The sequence below is a fragment of the Heptranchias perlo genome, chromosome 22 (genome assembly GCF_035084215.1).
Source record: "Heptranchias perlo isolate sHepPer1 chromosome 22, sHepPer1.hap1, whole genome shotgun sequence".
Classification (NCBI taxonomy): domain Eukaryota; kingdom Metazoa; phylum Chordata; class Chondrichthyes; order Hexanchiformes; family Hexanchidae; genus Heptranchias; species Heptranchias perlo.
In genome coordinates, this window is record NC_090346.1 from 14,249,825 (window position 1) to 14,262,913 (window position 13,089).

The 13,089-nt window shown below is 46.4% G+C and overlaps 1 protein-coding gene across 2 annotated transcripts in view; it reads left to right on the plus strand.

Moving 5' to 3' along the window:
• Positions 1 to 408: 408 nt before the first annotated feature.
• iqce (IQ motif containing E) overlaps positions 409 to 13,089 on the plus strand; it is a 35,576-nt gene continuing 22,895 nt past the window's right edge. For both annotated transcript variants that reach the window (XM_068002953.1, XM_068002952.1), the window contains exons 1-9: positions 409 to 527; positions 4,182 to 4,229; positions 5,583 to 5,625; positions 6,592 to 6,738; positions 7,203 to 7,334; positions 8,056 to 8,126; positions 9,451 to 9,564; positions 10,324 to 10,374; positions 11,895 to 11,965. In XM_068002953.1, the coding sequence (XP_067859054.1) occupies positions 486 to 527; positions 4,182 to 4,229; positions 5,583 to 5,625; positions 6,592 to 6,738; positions 7,203 to 7,334; positions 8,056 to 8,126; positions 9,451 to 9,564; positions 10,324 to 10,374; positions 11,895 to 11,965 (719 nt within the window). In that variant the 5' untranslated portion in view covers positions 409 to 485. The remainder of the gene's footprint in view (positions 528 to 4,181; positions 4,230 to 5,582; positions 5,626 to 6,591; positions 6,739 to 7,202; positions 7,335 to 8,055; positions 8,127 to 9,450; positions 9,565 to 10,323; positions 10,375 to 11,894; positions 11,966 to 13,089) is intronic.

A 13,089-nucleotide genomic window follows, 5' to 3' on the forward strand; every position in this document is an offset into this window, starting at 1 on the left:
TTTGAAAAAAAATAACTAAGATCCAAAACAGTCAGGAACAGTCCCAGAGGCCGCATCCTGTTAAAAAGGCGCACTGTCTGTCACTGAGGGGCAAGAACAAAGCTGTGTTCCCGGCTGCACCATCTGCCAGATGTGAGACTGTTGTTAGGGATTGTCACGTTTGCCTTTCTATTAATTTTCACTCTGTCTCGTTCCCTCACTTTTACACATTTCTTAGTCAATTCTGCACTTGTTGCTCAACCACACTTCTCTATTTTATTCTCTTTAATGCACTAATTCTCACTCATTAGCTCACACTCACTTAATAGCTCACACTCACTCACGCATTGCCTCACTTGCTCAGTCACACACACTCACTCCGGGTACGCTGTCTGTCGGCCAGCGGTGTTGTGACTCCCTCCCGTTGCTATAGCCCCGCCGTCAAACACCGGGAGCCGCAGCCAGGCCGCTGGACCCCGGGCCCGGGTAACCCTCGAGGTGCAGAGATGTTGCTGGCGCTGAGTGACGGGACCGAGGAGGATCTGGGGGTGAGAGGCCGGCACCGGGCTGAGCTACCGGGGACTTCAGTGCGGCACAGCCCGAGCACCAACCTAAGCCCAGGGCTAAGCTCGCCCTATTCCTCTCCCCTCTCTCCCCATCCCTCATTCCCTATGTCCCATCCCCATCCCTCATTCCCTATGTCCCATCCCCATCCCTCATTCCCTATGTCCCATCCCCATCCCTCATTCCCTAGTCCCTTCCCTCATTCCCTATCCTCCATTCCTCATCCTCATCCCCATCCCCTACCCCTCATTCCTCATCCCCATCCCCTACCCCTCATTCCTCATCCCCATCCCCTACCCCTCATTCCTCATCCCCATCCCCTACCCCTCATTCCTCATCCCTATCCCCTACCCCTCATTCCTCATCCATTCCTCCCCCTCATTCCTCATCCATTCCTCCCCCTCATTCCTCATCCCCTATCCCTCATTCCCCTCCTTCATCCCATCCTCCTCTCCTTATAAACCCCTCTCCTATCTCCTCCATCCCACTTCTCTATGGCTATCCCCCTCCCTCATTCTCTCCCTCCACGTCCCAGCTCCCCACTCCTTTGGCTCAGATCAGGATCAGATTCATCTCTGCTGCTTTACTTCAGCTACTGTAGTTTGTTGCTGAATTAAACGTGGTGTCTGTTGTTAGTTGTGAATGTAGATGCCGTCACACAGCAATCAATGGCCAAAAAAAAATGATATTTATATGGCATGGTGTATCTCCAGATCACACTACTGAATAAAATGTAGTGAAGGTGGGATTTGGTGGCACAGTAGGGTTGCAAACTGTCCTTTCACCTCCAGGACCTGGTTAGGTTGGGGAGTGAGTGCGTGTTACTGGAGGCAGTGCAGAGGGTGCTATACTCTGCAGATGGCTGAGATATAAGGGAGTGCTTGATGCTGACATGGGTGGCTGATGTGGAAAGTGCTAAATTCTCCAGCAACAACAAACGTAGGGTAATGATTATCAAGGCAGCAGTCCGGAGATTGTTGTGGTGAAAAAATTATATAAAGAAAGAATTTGCATTTATGTAGCACCTTAGGACATCCCAAAGTGCTTTACAGCCAATGAGGTACTTTTGAAGTGTAGTCACTGTTGTAATGTAGGAAACACGGCAGCCAATTTGCGCACAGCAAGATCCCACAAACAGCAATGAGATATTGATCAGATAATCTGTTTTTTTAGTGATGTTGGTTGAGGGACAAATATTGGCCAGGACACCGGGGAGAACTCCCCTGCCCTTCTACGAAATAGAGATATGGGATCTTTTACGTCCACGTGAGGGGGCAGACGAGGCCTCGGTTTAATGTCTCATCCGAAAGATGGCACCTTCGACAGTGCAGCACTCCCTCAGCACTGCACTGGGAGTGTCAGCCTAGAGTATGTGCTCAAGTCTCTGGAGTGGGACTTGAACCCACAGCCTTCTGGAAGGCACTAAAAAGTGAAATTCTACGGGTACAATGCAGACACGTCCCCTTAAAGAAAAAGGGTGGCACTGCCAAATTTAGAGCCCCCTGGTTGTCTAGAAGTATAGGGGCAAGATAAAGAGAAAAAGAAAGCTTATGACTCACATAAAACTAAATACTGCAGAAAGCCTAGAGGAGTATAGAAAGTACAGGGCTGACATAAAAAAGGAAATAAGGAAAGCAAAGAGAGAGGCATGAACAAATATTAGCTAGTAAGATTAAAGAAAACCCAAAGATGTTTTATCAGTACATTAAGAACAAGAGGATAGCGAAGGAAAAGGTGGAACCTATCAGGGATGATAAGGGTAACTTGTGTGTAGAAGCAGAGGATGTGGGTAGGGTTTTAAATGAATATTTTGTCTCCATATTCACAAAGGAAAGGGATGATCCGGACGTAGTAGTTAAAGAGGAGAGGTGTGAAATATTGGATAAGGTAAACATAACGAGAGAGGAAGTACAAGAGGGACTGGAATCCTTGAAAGTTGATAAGTCACCAGGGCCGGATGGATTGTTTCCTAGGCTATTGAAGGAAGCCAGGGAGGAAATAGCGGATGCTCTGAGGATTGTTTTCCAATCCTCACTAGATACAGGGAAGGTACCAGAGGACTGGAAGACTGCAAATGTAGTACCATTGTTTAAAAAGGGTACGAGGGAAAGGCCGAACAATTATAGGCCGGTCAGTCTTACCTCGGTGGTGGTCAAACTGTTAGAATCAATACTGAGAGATAGGATAAACTGTCACTTGGAAAGGCATGGTTCAATCAGGGCTAGTCAGCATGGATTTGTTCAGGGAAGGTCATGCCTTACAAATCTGATTGAATTCTTTGAGGAAGTGACAAGGAGGATTGATGAGGGTAGTGCAGTGGATGTTGTCTACATTGATTTTAGTAAGGCATTTGACAAGGTCCCACATGGCAGACTGGCCAGAAAGGTAAAAGCCCATGGGATACAGGGAAATGTGGCGAATTGGATCCAAAATTGGCTCAGTAACAGGAAACAAAGGATAAAAGTCGATGATGTCTTTGCAAATAGAAATCCGTTTCCAGTGGTGTGCCACAGGGCTCAGTGTTGGGTCCCTTGCTGTTTGTGGTATATATTAATGATTTGGACTTGAATGTAGGGGGCATGATTGGCAAATTTGCAGACGATACAAAAATTGGCCGTGTAGTTGATAGTGAAGAGGATAGCTGTAGACTCCAAGAAGATTTCAATGGTTTGGTAGAGTGGGCGGAAAAGTGGCAAATGGAGTTCAACCCGGAGAAGTGTGAGGTAATGCACTTAGGGAGGGCAAACGGTAAAAGGAAATACACAGTAAACAGGAATATATTGAGAGGGGTAGAGGAAGTGAGAGACCTTGGAGTGCATGTGCACAGGTCCCTGAAGGTGGCAGTACAGGTAGATAAGGTTGTGAAGAAGGCATATGGAATGCTCTCCGTTATTAGCCGAGGTATAGAATACAAAAGCAGGGATGTAGTGATGGAACTTTATAAAACGCTGGTAAGGCCACAGCTGGAGTATTGTGCGCAGTTCTGGTCACCACATTACAGAAAGGATGTAATTGCTCTGGAGAGAGTGCAGAGAAGATTTACAAGAATGTTGCCAGGGCTTGAAAATTGCAGCTACGAGAAGACATTGGATAGGCTGGGGTTGTTTTCCTTGGAGCAGAGGAGGCTGAGGGGAGACGTGATTGAGGTGTACAAAATTAAGGCCTAGATAGAGTAGACAGGAAGTACCTGTTTCCCCTAGCAGAGAGTTCAAGAACTAGAGGACATAGATTTAAGCTGATTGGCGGAAGGATTAGAGGGGACATGAAGAAAGACTTTTTTACCCAGAGGGTGATGGGTGTATGGAATTCTCTGCCCAAATTGGTGGTAGAGGCAGGGACCCTCAACTCTTTTAAAAAGTACCTCGACCTGCGCCTAAAGTGCTGTAAGCTGCAAGGATACGGACCGGGTGCCGGAAGGTGGGATTAGAATGGGCACCTGGTTGTTCTTTGAGCCGGCGCGGACACGATGGGCTGAATGGCCCCCTTCTGTGCTGTATCTTTTCTATGGTTCTATGGTTCTGACTCAGTGGGATTAGTAAATCCCATGTTGGAATGGGACTAGGAAGGGGAGGGAAAGCTGTCTTTCAATGGGATGAAGTTCAGTCCAAACCCAATGTTGTGCTGTTTCTCTGTTTCAGGGAGAGGATGGACTGTCCATCGTTACATATGAATCCGATGTGGAAAAGGTAATGTGACCACCTTATGATTTGTACAACTGTGAGAGCTGCCCTTTGCTCACCTAGATTGACACACTCCCAGGGATCATCCACAAATATTAACACACTCTTGGGGATTATCCACAAATACTGACACTCTCCCAGGGATTATCTGCAAATATTGACATGCTCCCAGGGATCATCTGCAAATATTAACACACTTGGGGATCACCCACAAATATTGACAGACTCTTGGGAATTATCCACAAATATTGACACTCTCCTGGGGATCACCCGCAAATTGAGAGCACCTTCTGAAAGATATTGTCAGTTGCCCAAAGGGAAACAATTGTTATCATTGCAGAAAACATTTTTCACTGGTATAGGACATAAATATCGTGTTAGTCAAAAAATGCAGAAAAAAGTATGAAATACAGGATTCTCAAGATGGTGTGCTTGCGGCATGTGGTAAGATAGGGCCCAGGTGGCCAGGGTGCAATCTAATGACATTGCGTGGGATCTCCTCACTCTCCCCGCCCCAGGCCCCAGCATCAACACCTGTGCCTTAACATGACCCACAGCAGCAGGTCAGTACTGAAAGTAAGTGGGGTGGCTTGGCTGGTTTGAGCAGTGCTAATTGCGAACATAACCGGGGTAACTACCAGAGAGTCACCCTAAAGTTTCAGAAGCTTCGAAGGGTACAAATCAGAATTTTAAAAAAGAAAGTCTTGCATTTATATAGCACCTTTCACAACCTCAGGACATTCCAAAGCGCTTTACAGCCAATGAAGTACTTTTTGAAGTGTAGTCACTGTTGTGATGTAGAAAATTGTAAACAATTTTACAACACCAAGTTATAGTCCAGCAATTTTATTTTATTTTACAAAATAAAATTTTATTTTACAAAAATAAAATTGCTGGACTATAACTTGGTGTTGTAAAATTGTTTACAATTGTCAACCCCAGTCCATCACCGGCATCTCCACATCGTGATGTAGAAACGCAGCAGCCAATTTACACACAGCAAGGTTGCACAAACCTCAATCTGATAATGACCAGATAATCTGTTTTAGTGATGGTGGTTGAGGGATAAATATTGGCCAGGGCACCGGGGAAACTCCCCTGCTCTCCTTCGAATAGTGGCTGTGTGATCTTTTAGGCCCACCTGAGAGGGCAGACAGGGCCTCGGTTTAATTTCTCACCCGAAAGACGTACAGGCACTGAAATGTCCGCCTGGATTATGGGCTCAAGTCTCTGGAGTGGGACCTGAACCAATGACTTTCCGATTCAGAGGGGAGAGTGCTACCCGCTGAGCCACAGCAAAATAATAAAGGGAAGTATTTAAAAGTTAATTTACTGACGTACTTTGTTTTCCATATTCAGAAACCCAAGAAGAAGAAGCTAAATAAACCACCCATGTCCCCAAGTGAGTAACAAGATTCCCACTTTATCAATGCAGCTGTTTTTATGTTCTGTCTTTGACATATTTTTCCATCCAATTTTCTCCCCTTCCGAAACCATTACTTTATATGCGGATTAGGGGTGGGGTGGGGGAGAGAAACTATGGGGGTAATTTTAACTTAACTGGCTGGGTGGGAAGCCCACGGGATCGGGTGGAATGGCCCTTTTACACCCTGCCCGATACTGCTCTCCATTGACTTCAGTGGAGAGTAAAATTGGACGAGGGGTAAAATGCACAAGTTCATGGGTGAGATTGGGCAGTGAAGTGGGCAAAGGAACCCGGTTATGAATCTTGTGTCCCACAGCCCAAGTGCCCCTGCACTGACTTTCCTGTTTGTGGTTTTGCTCGGACTCCATTGGGTGTTCTGCCTCCTATTTAAGTGACCTGTAAAGACTTGCATTTATATAGCGCCTTTCATGACCTCAGGACGTCCCAAAGTGATTTACAGCTAATGAAATACTTTTGAAGAGTAGTCACTCTGTAATGTAGGAAACGCAGCACAGCAAGGTCCCACAAACAGCATTGTGATAATAACCAGATAATCTGTTTTTAGTGATGTTGGTCAAAGGATAAATATTGGCCAGTGGATACCTCCCCTTCTCCTCTTTGAATAGTGTCATGGAATCTTTTACTTACATTTGAGAGGGCAAACGGGGTCTTGGTTTAACATCTCATCCGAAAGACAGCACCTCCGACAGTGCAACACTCCCTCAGTACTGCACTGGGAGTGTTAGCTTAGGTTATTTGCTTAAGGCTCTGGAGCGGGACTTGAACTCACGACTTTCTGACTCAGCGGCAAGAGTGCTACCCACTGAACCGCAGCTAACAGCTGTAGATGGAGAAGCCACGCAATATTGTTATAAGGTACTGCTGTCCAGGGCATCTTCCATCCCTGCTTGCTAACAGAATCTCACCTCGTTCTTCTTTTAGAATCCCCGTATCTCTCAAACACGTACCTGCATCCGAGGAAGGCGGCGGTATGGAGGTCGTTGAAGGGCACAGGGACCATGCATGTGGAAAACCCGTCAGCCAGGGTACCTAGAGAGCTGTGGGTGGCATCGCTCAGACAGGGTGTCGGTAAGTGACTGCAGTATGGATTCATCCAGATTCCTCTCCTCCCTTGCCCTCTCCTTCACTCCCCTCCCCTCCCCTCCTCCCCTGCCCTTCCCTCTTCCTTCCTCTCCTGCCCTTCCCTCTTCCTTCCTCTCCTCTCCTCTCCTCCCCTCTCCTTCCCTCCCTATGGCTTAATTTGACTCAATACGGGAGACCTCACCCAGCCCACTGTGTGTTTATGTACTTGTGTGTGTGCATGTACATGTGTGTGTGCATGTATGTGTGTTTACGTGTGTGTACCAGTGCTTGTATGTGTGTGTGTACACATATGTGTGTGTATGTTCCAGTGTATGTATCTGTGTGTGTATGTACATGTATGTGTGCGTGTGTTAGCGTGTCTGGGTGTAAGGCTTTAGGGGACAGTGTCATGAGCACGTGAATTAGAAAACCCTTACTGTTTTCACTTTTTAAAAAAATTGTTCCCACAGCTCTGTCCCAGTCACTCAAGTCTGAGTACGACTCTGGATGCAGTCGGAGCTCGAGCTACACGAGTACACCAGAATATCTGAAAGAGGCCCTCGGTATGAAAAAACCGAAGCATTCCCGGTCAGCCAGCAACGGTGAGTAGCCTGAATTAACCTCTCTCCCTTTAAGAATGGGCCCAAATAGAGAAAACCATCTTCCTCAATCCTCTGGAGTTTCCCTTCAAGTGGAAGTTTTGCAAGGGTTTTTCAGCCTGTTATTCCCCAGTCTCCCATGAATAAGTGAGTAATAACAGACAAGGTCACACGATGGCTATGGATGACAGGCCATGAAGTTCATCTTAGCTCATCGATCCAAAAAGAACCAAGAGTCCCCTCATCACAGCATCCAACTGTTTCTTAAATGATGACATGGTTTTGGCTTCCTCTACCCTATCCCGAAGTCCATTCCTTGGCCTAAGCCTCCCCCATGTGATGTTTGAGAAGTCCTGTAACTTAGTTGAATGGTAACCATCCATTACTGTTTGTGTTAACTCTCTGTCTCTCATTTTTTCTCTCTCTCATTCTCTTTCATTTTCTCCCATTCCCTCTCTCATTTTCTCTCTCCTCTCTCTCTCGTTTCCTCACTCTCTCATTCTCTTTCATTTTCTCTCTCTTCTTTCATTTTCTCTCCCCTCTCCCATCCCCTCTCCCATCCCCTCTCTGATTCCTTCTCCTATTCCCTCTCTTCTCTCTCTCATTTCCTCATTCCTCTCTCATTTTCTTTCTCCTCTCTCTCATTCCCTCTCTCATTTCCTCTCTTCCCTCTCTCATTCCCTCTCTCCTCTCTCTCTTGTTCCCTTTCTCCGTCGCTCTCTAGGTTATGTCCCTGGCACCCCCGACTATAAGGAGAAAGAGGACATGTACGATGAGATCATTGAACTGAAGAAGGTGAGTACTGCCCCCTGCTGGGGGCCAGTGGCTCCTCACCAGTTTACAGTTCCTATAACGAACAGGATTAAAGATGGGCATCGAGCGTTTTTATGTTACAGCAATGCTGCTGGAGACTATAGCAGGACTATGAACCAGGGGTAGTCAGTGCCCCCTGCAGCACGGCGACTGCACAAGGCTCAGTGCTGCCACTACGAGCAAACCTAAAAGTTGTCTCCAGCATCGCTGGATGCCGCGTGCCTCCATTTTTTGTTTGGCCGTGAGCTTAACTCCCCGCCCAACTGTACAGGCAAAAATTTCTATTTTTGTTTACATCAGGGGTGGTCAGACTATTAAAAGAAAAGAAAGACTTGCATTTATATAGCACCTTTCATAGCTCCAGCACGTCCCAAAGCGCTTTACAGCCAATTAAGTACTTTTGAAGTGTAGTCACTGTTGTAAGGTAGGAAACGCGGCAGCCAATTTGCACACAGCAAGCTCCCACAAACAGCAATGAGAATAATGACCAGATAATCTGTTGTGGTGATGTTGGTCGAGGGATAAATATTGGCCGATGACACCGGGGAGAACTGCCCTGCTCTTTTTCAAAATAATGCCCCTGGGACCTTTTACATCCACCCGAGAGGGCAGACGAGGCCTCGGTTTAATGCGACTTGTGTGATGGGAGTACCCTCACCACACAGACTGCAGCGGTTCAAGAAGGCTCACCACCACCTTCTCATGGCAGCTAGGGATGGGCAATAAATGCCAGCCTTGCCAGTGACATCCACATCCCGAGAATGAATAATTTTTAAAAATTGCAGATGTGAGGAACGAATCGGGCTTGGCTGTACTGCCCCCACCCCTCCCACTCTCCATCCCTCCCTCCCCCCACCCCTTGGATGGTCACACCTGAATAATGAGCACATGGGCAAAGTATGGGAGGGCACTTGAGGAACAGCGCCACTTCTGGCAGCAGGGTGTGATTACAGCGTGACAAGTTTACATAGGCAGATTATGTGTGCCCAAGTCTCTGGAACCCACAACCTTCTGCGAGGCGAGAGTGCCACCCACTGAACCTAGGCGGGCACCTGTTAAAAGTTCCTAAGGCGCTATTCAAAGAACAGCAGCATTCCTCCCTGAGGCAGTATCACCTGAGGAACAATACGCCAGCATAGAGTCAAATCCTTCAAGAGAGCAGAGAGGGGGAAAAAGAATTATCAAAATTCACAAGTGTGTGGAGTGTCTGAGGGAATACACATCTTTCTGACCATCCATTGCAAGCAGACAGTGACTAATTTTGCGCTCTGTGCTTATATCCCTCCAAATCCCCTGCCCACCACAGATGATTCAAGCCCACAAGGCTGAAAACGATATCCTGAAAACAAAGCTGAGACGATCAGAGGAGGAAAACAGCAGAAAGGAGAAACAGATTGAACAGTTGTTGGACCCTTCCAAGGTAAATCACAGCAAAGACGTGCTCAACAACCAGTGATCTAATCAGGTTTTTCCTTATCACTCCGTGAGCCCAACCAGGGATTTGTGGACCTAACGTTATAATATATTTGTTTTTTTTTCATCTGTAATTTAAAAAAAATTACTAGTCGATCTCTTATGTCGAAACCAAGTTTAGTCTTCAGGTGAAGTGGGATTAGAGGGCTGGGGGATAATTGGACCCAGGTAAGCAGGCGCAATTCAGTCCCGCTTGAAAGTCATACATTCCCTCCTTATTTTGTATAATGCTTTGGTTTTATATGTTCTAGCAAAACTTGCCACTATTTGGGAACCAGAGAAGTAGAGTTGATTGTAGCAGAGGAGTTTCTCAGTAGAAGATGAGGAGCCTGGAGGCGGAAAACTGATGTGCTACAGCGCCACTTCTGGCAGCAGAGTATAATTACAGTGTGACAAGTTTACATAGGCAGATTATGTGCTTAAGTCTCTGGAGTGGGGCTTGAACCCCCAACCTTCTGACTCAGAGGCGATGGATCAAAGTACAGTGGAGTGCAGTCACTGTTGTTATGTAGGTAAACACAGCAGCCAATTTGTGCACAGCAGGATCCCATAAGCAAGAAATGGACAAATAGCCAGATAATGTTATCCAGGATGAGGATCTTACAAGTTCATGATAAATATTCCCAAGGAAAGATTTTTATTTAGCAACTGACGGTGCTGTTTGTATTTGTGCTGTAAGCTTCCTGTGCATTTTCTTGTCTTACAGAGTTCGGAATATGCCAGGAGTTTGATCGATAAAAAGAACGACACTAGCGGGGTAAGACCTTCCCTGAAGTCCCCGCCGCTCGTTCCTTTTATAGCCCGAATGCTCGATCACAATCAAGAATTATATTTATGTGTCTCTCGAACGACTAAATCTCTTATCAGAACACAGATGAGATTATCCTCTCACCGAGTCTGTTACTTTAGATTTAAAAAAACATTTAAAAAAAAAACCATTCTCGGGATGTGGGCGCCTGTGGCGAGGCCGGCATTTATTGCCCATCCCTAGTTGCCCTTGAGAAGGTGGTGGTGAGCCACCTTCTTCTTGAACCGCAACAGTCCGTGTGGTGAAGGTGCTCCCTCAGTGCTGTTAGGTAGGGAGTTCCAGGGTTTTGACCCAGCGACGATGAAGGAACGGCGATACATGTCCCAAGTCGGGATGGTGTGTGACTTGAAGGGGAACTTGGAGGTAGTGTTGTACCCATGCACCTGCTGCCCTTGTCCTTCTAGGTGGTGGAGATCAAGCCAGCTTGAAGATTTCATTATTTCTATTTGCTGTATTTGCACTCACGGACTTTCTCGTGCAGGTTCTGCTTCTCTCCTGTTGTTTGAAAGGACCCCTAAGCCCGCAGTGCCATAGCTGTGTGGGGCCACCAGGAGCCACAGGAGAGTGGCCTGTGGTGGTTCACCTGGTGGTTTCTTTCCTCCTGCTCAGGCTCCCAATCACATCAACGCGACTGGGAACAGGCGCTTAGCAGAATGGGCGTCCACCCTGTGTCCCTCATTTAGGCCTTAAAGAGCCGCACCCCTCCACAGTCCTGTAAATGTACTTGTAGAGCATTCACGCTCAGCATTTTGCTGTTAGCCGGAACGGATCCAGATGTGTGCCTTTCACGTGTGTATAAAATTCCTACCAAGCTTGAAACATGTTATGGGAGTGTTAGTAAATCACAAAACAACAGTTCAAATTAAACAGAACAACGCATAAGCGGGAGAGATTGCAGCCAGTAATCTTATCACAGGATTTAGATCAAGTTGTAAGTGCTGACATGAGATTACTTCCCATGTATTTGCTGTTTTTTTTTAATTGTCTTCCTAGTTGTCTCCTCACTTCGTCTGAATGCACTCACTTTTGCCGGGGTTACAATACCGTGGGCACCTTCAGTTGACTGGTACCTCACCCATTTATTATGTGTGAACCTAGACATTGAATGTCAGTGGGCTGTTCCACTATGTAGGGCATCACATCCAATCCTGTATCGGCAAATTTGGCACAAGACTGACCAGATCACATGGCAGAGGCCAGAGAATAAATGTGGAATGAGAAGCCCCTTTTGCCTGCCTCAGAATATCCCATCTGAGATCTGTTTGGATGAAGATGACACCTCAGTACCTTTAATCTCAGCCTTGCAGAATCCCAATCCCATTGGAGCTTTAATATCCGTCTCCACAGCAGACAGGTTTAATGTCTCATCTGAAGGACATGTGAGATAGAATTTGCAGAGGCCGTACCCCCAGAACCCCACTAAGTGAGCTGTTCATTATCAACATCTTTGCCTTTTCTTTTTTCCCCAGATTGTTAATGGGCTAAAGCAGAGAATCTTTAAGTTGGAGCAGCAGTGTAAAGAGAAAGACAGCATCTTAAAGTAAGATACATTGCAACCCTCTTACTTCACACAGTGAACATCAGTAGTTTTTATCATCTCGTCTCTTCATCCCTCTTTGTACTCCATTTTGCTATCCGACATTTCCCACCCCTACTTCCTGCCATTTTAACTCTGAGATCCTCAATTGACTCCTATTGTAGTAAAGTTCTACTTGCATCAAAGCTTCTGATAGAGAGAAGGGAAAATTTAAAAACAAGAGAACTTCACAACCACAACAACTTGCATTTATATAGCGCCTTTAACTTCCAACAACAGGAAAAGGCCTTTGGCACAACAGGCCTGACCCCTTTTCATAGATTTTGTATTCATTCTCGGGATGTGGGCATCGCTGGCAAGACTGGCATTTATTGCCCATCCCTCGTTGTCCTCGAGTTTGATGCAACTAAGTGGCTTGCTAGACCACTTCAGAGGGCAGTTGGTGTGGGAACTGGAGTCATGTATAAGCTCAGACCGGGTAAGGACGGCAGGTTTCCTTCCCTAAGGGCATTAGTGAACCAGTTGGGTTTTTATGACAATCCGACAGCTTCATGTTCATTTTTACTGACACCAGCTCTTTGTTCCGGATTTATTTATTTTAAACTGAATTCAAATTCTCAAACTGCCATGGTGGGATTTGAGCTTGCATTCTCTGGATTATTAGACCAGTAACAGATCTGCCCTCACCTTCCCACTATAATAGGCTCGAGGAATTTGAACGATTATACTCCAGAATTTAGCCTTGTTAGAGGGTTTACAGGAGTTGACATTTGCTGTTTAACACGGTGACTGGACTCACGTGTTTCTGCTGCTCCTTGGATTGGCACTAGGTGGCGCACTAGACTCACAGCAGCCCCCAGCCCTTGTAATGTTTCAAGGACTACAACTTACATTCAGATAACACCTTTAATAGATAGAAAAAGGACCCAAAGTGCTCCACAGCGGTGTTATGAAAAAATTGAGGCCGGACCAAAGGATAAGCTATTAGGAGGGGTGGCTAAAAGCTTGGTCAAAAGAGGTGGGTTTTAAGGAGGGTCTTAAAGGAGGCGGAAAGGGTTTGGGGAGGGAATTCCAGAGCGTGGGGCCCAGGCGGCTTAAGGCACGAAGGGAACGGAGTCAGAGGAATG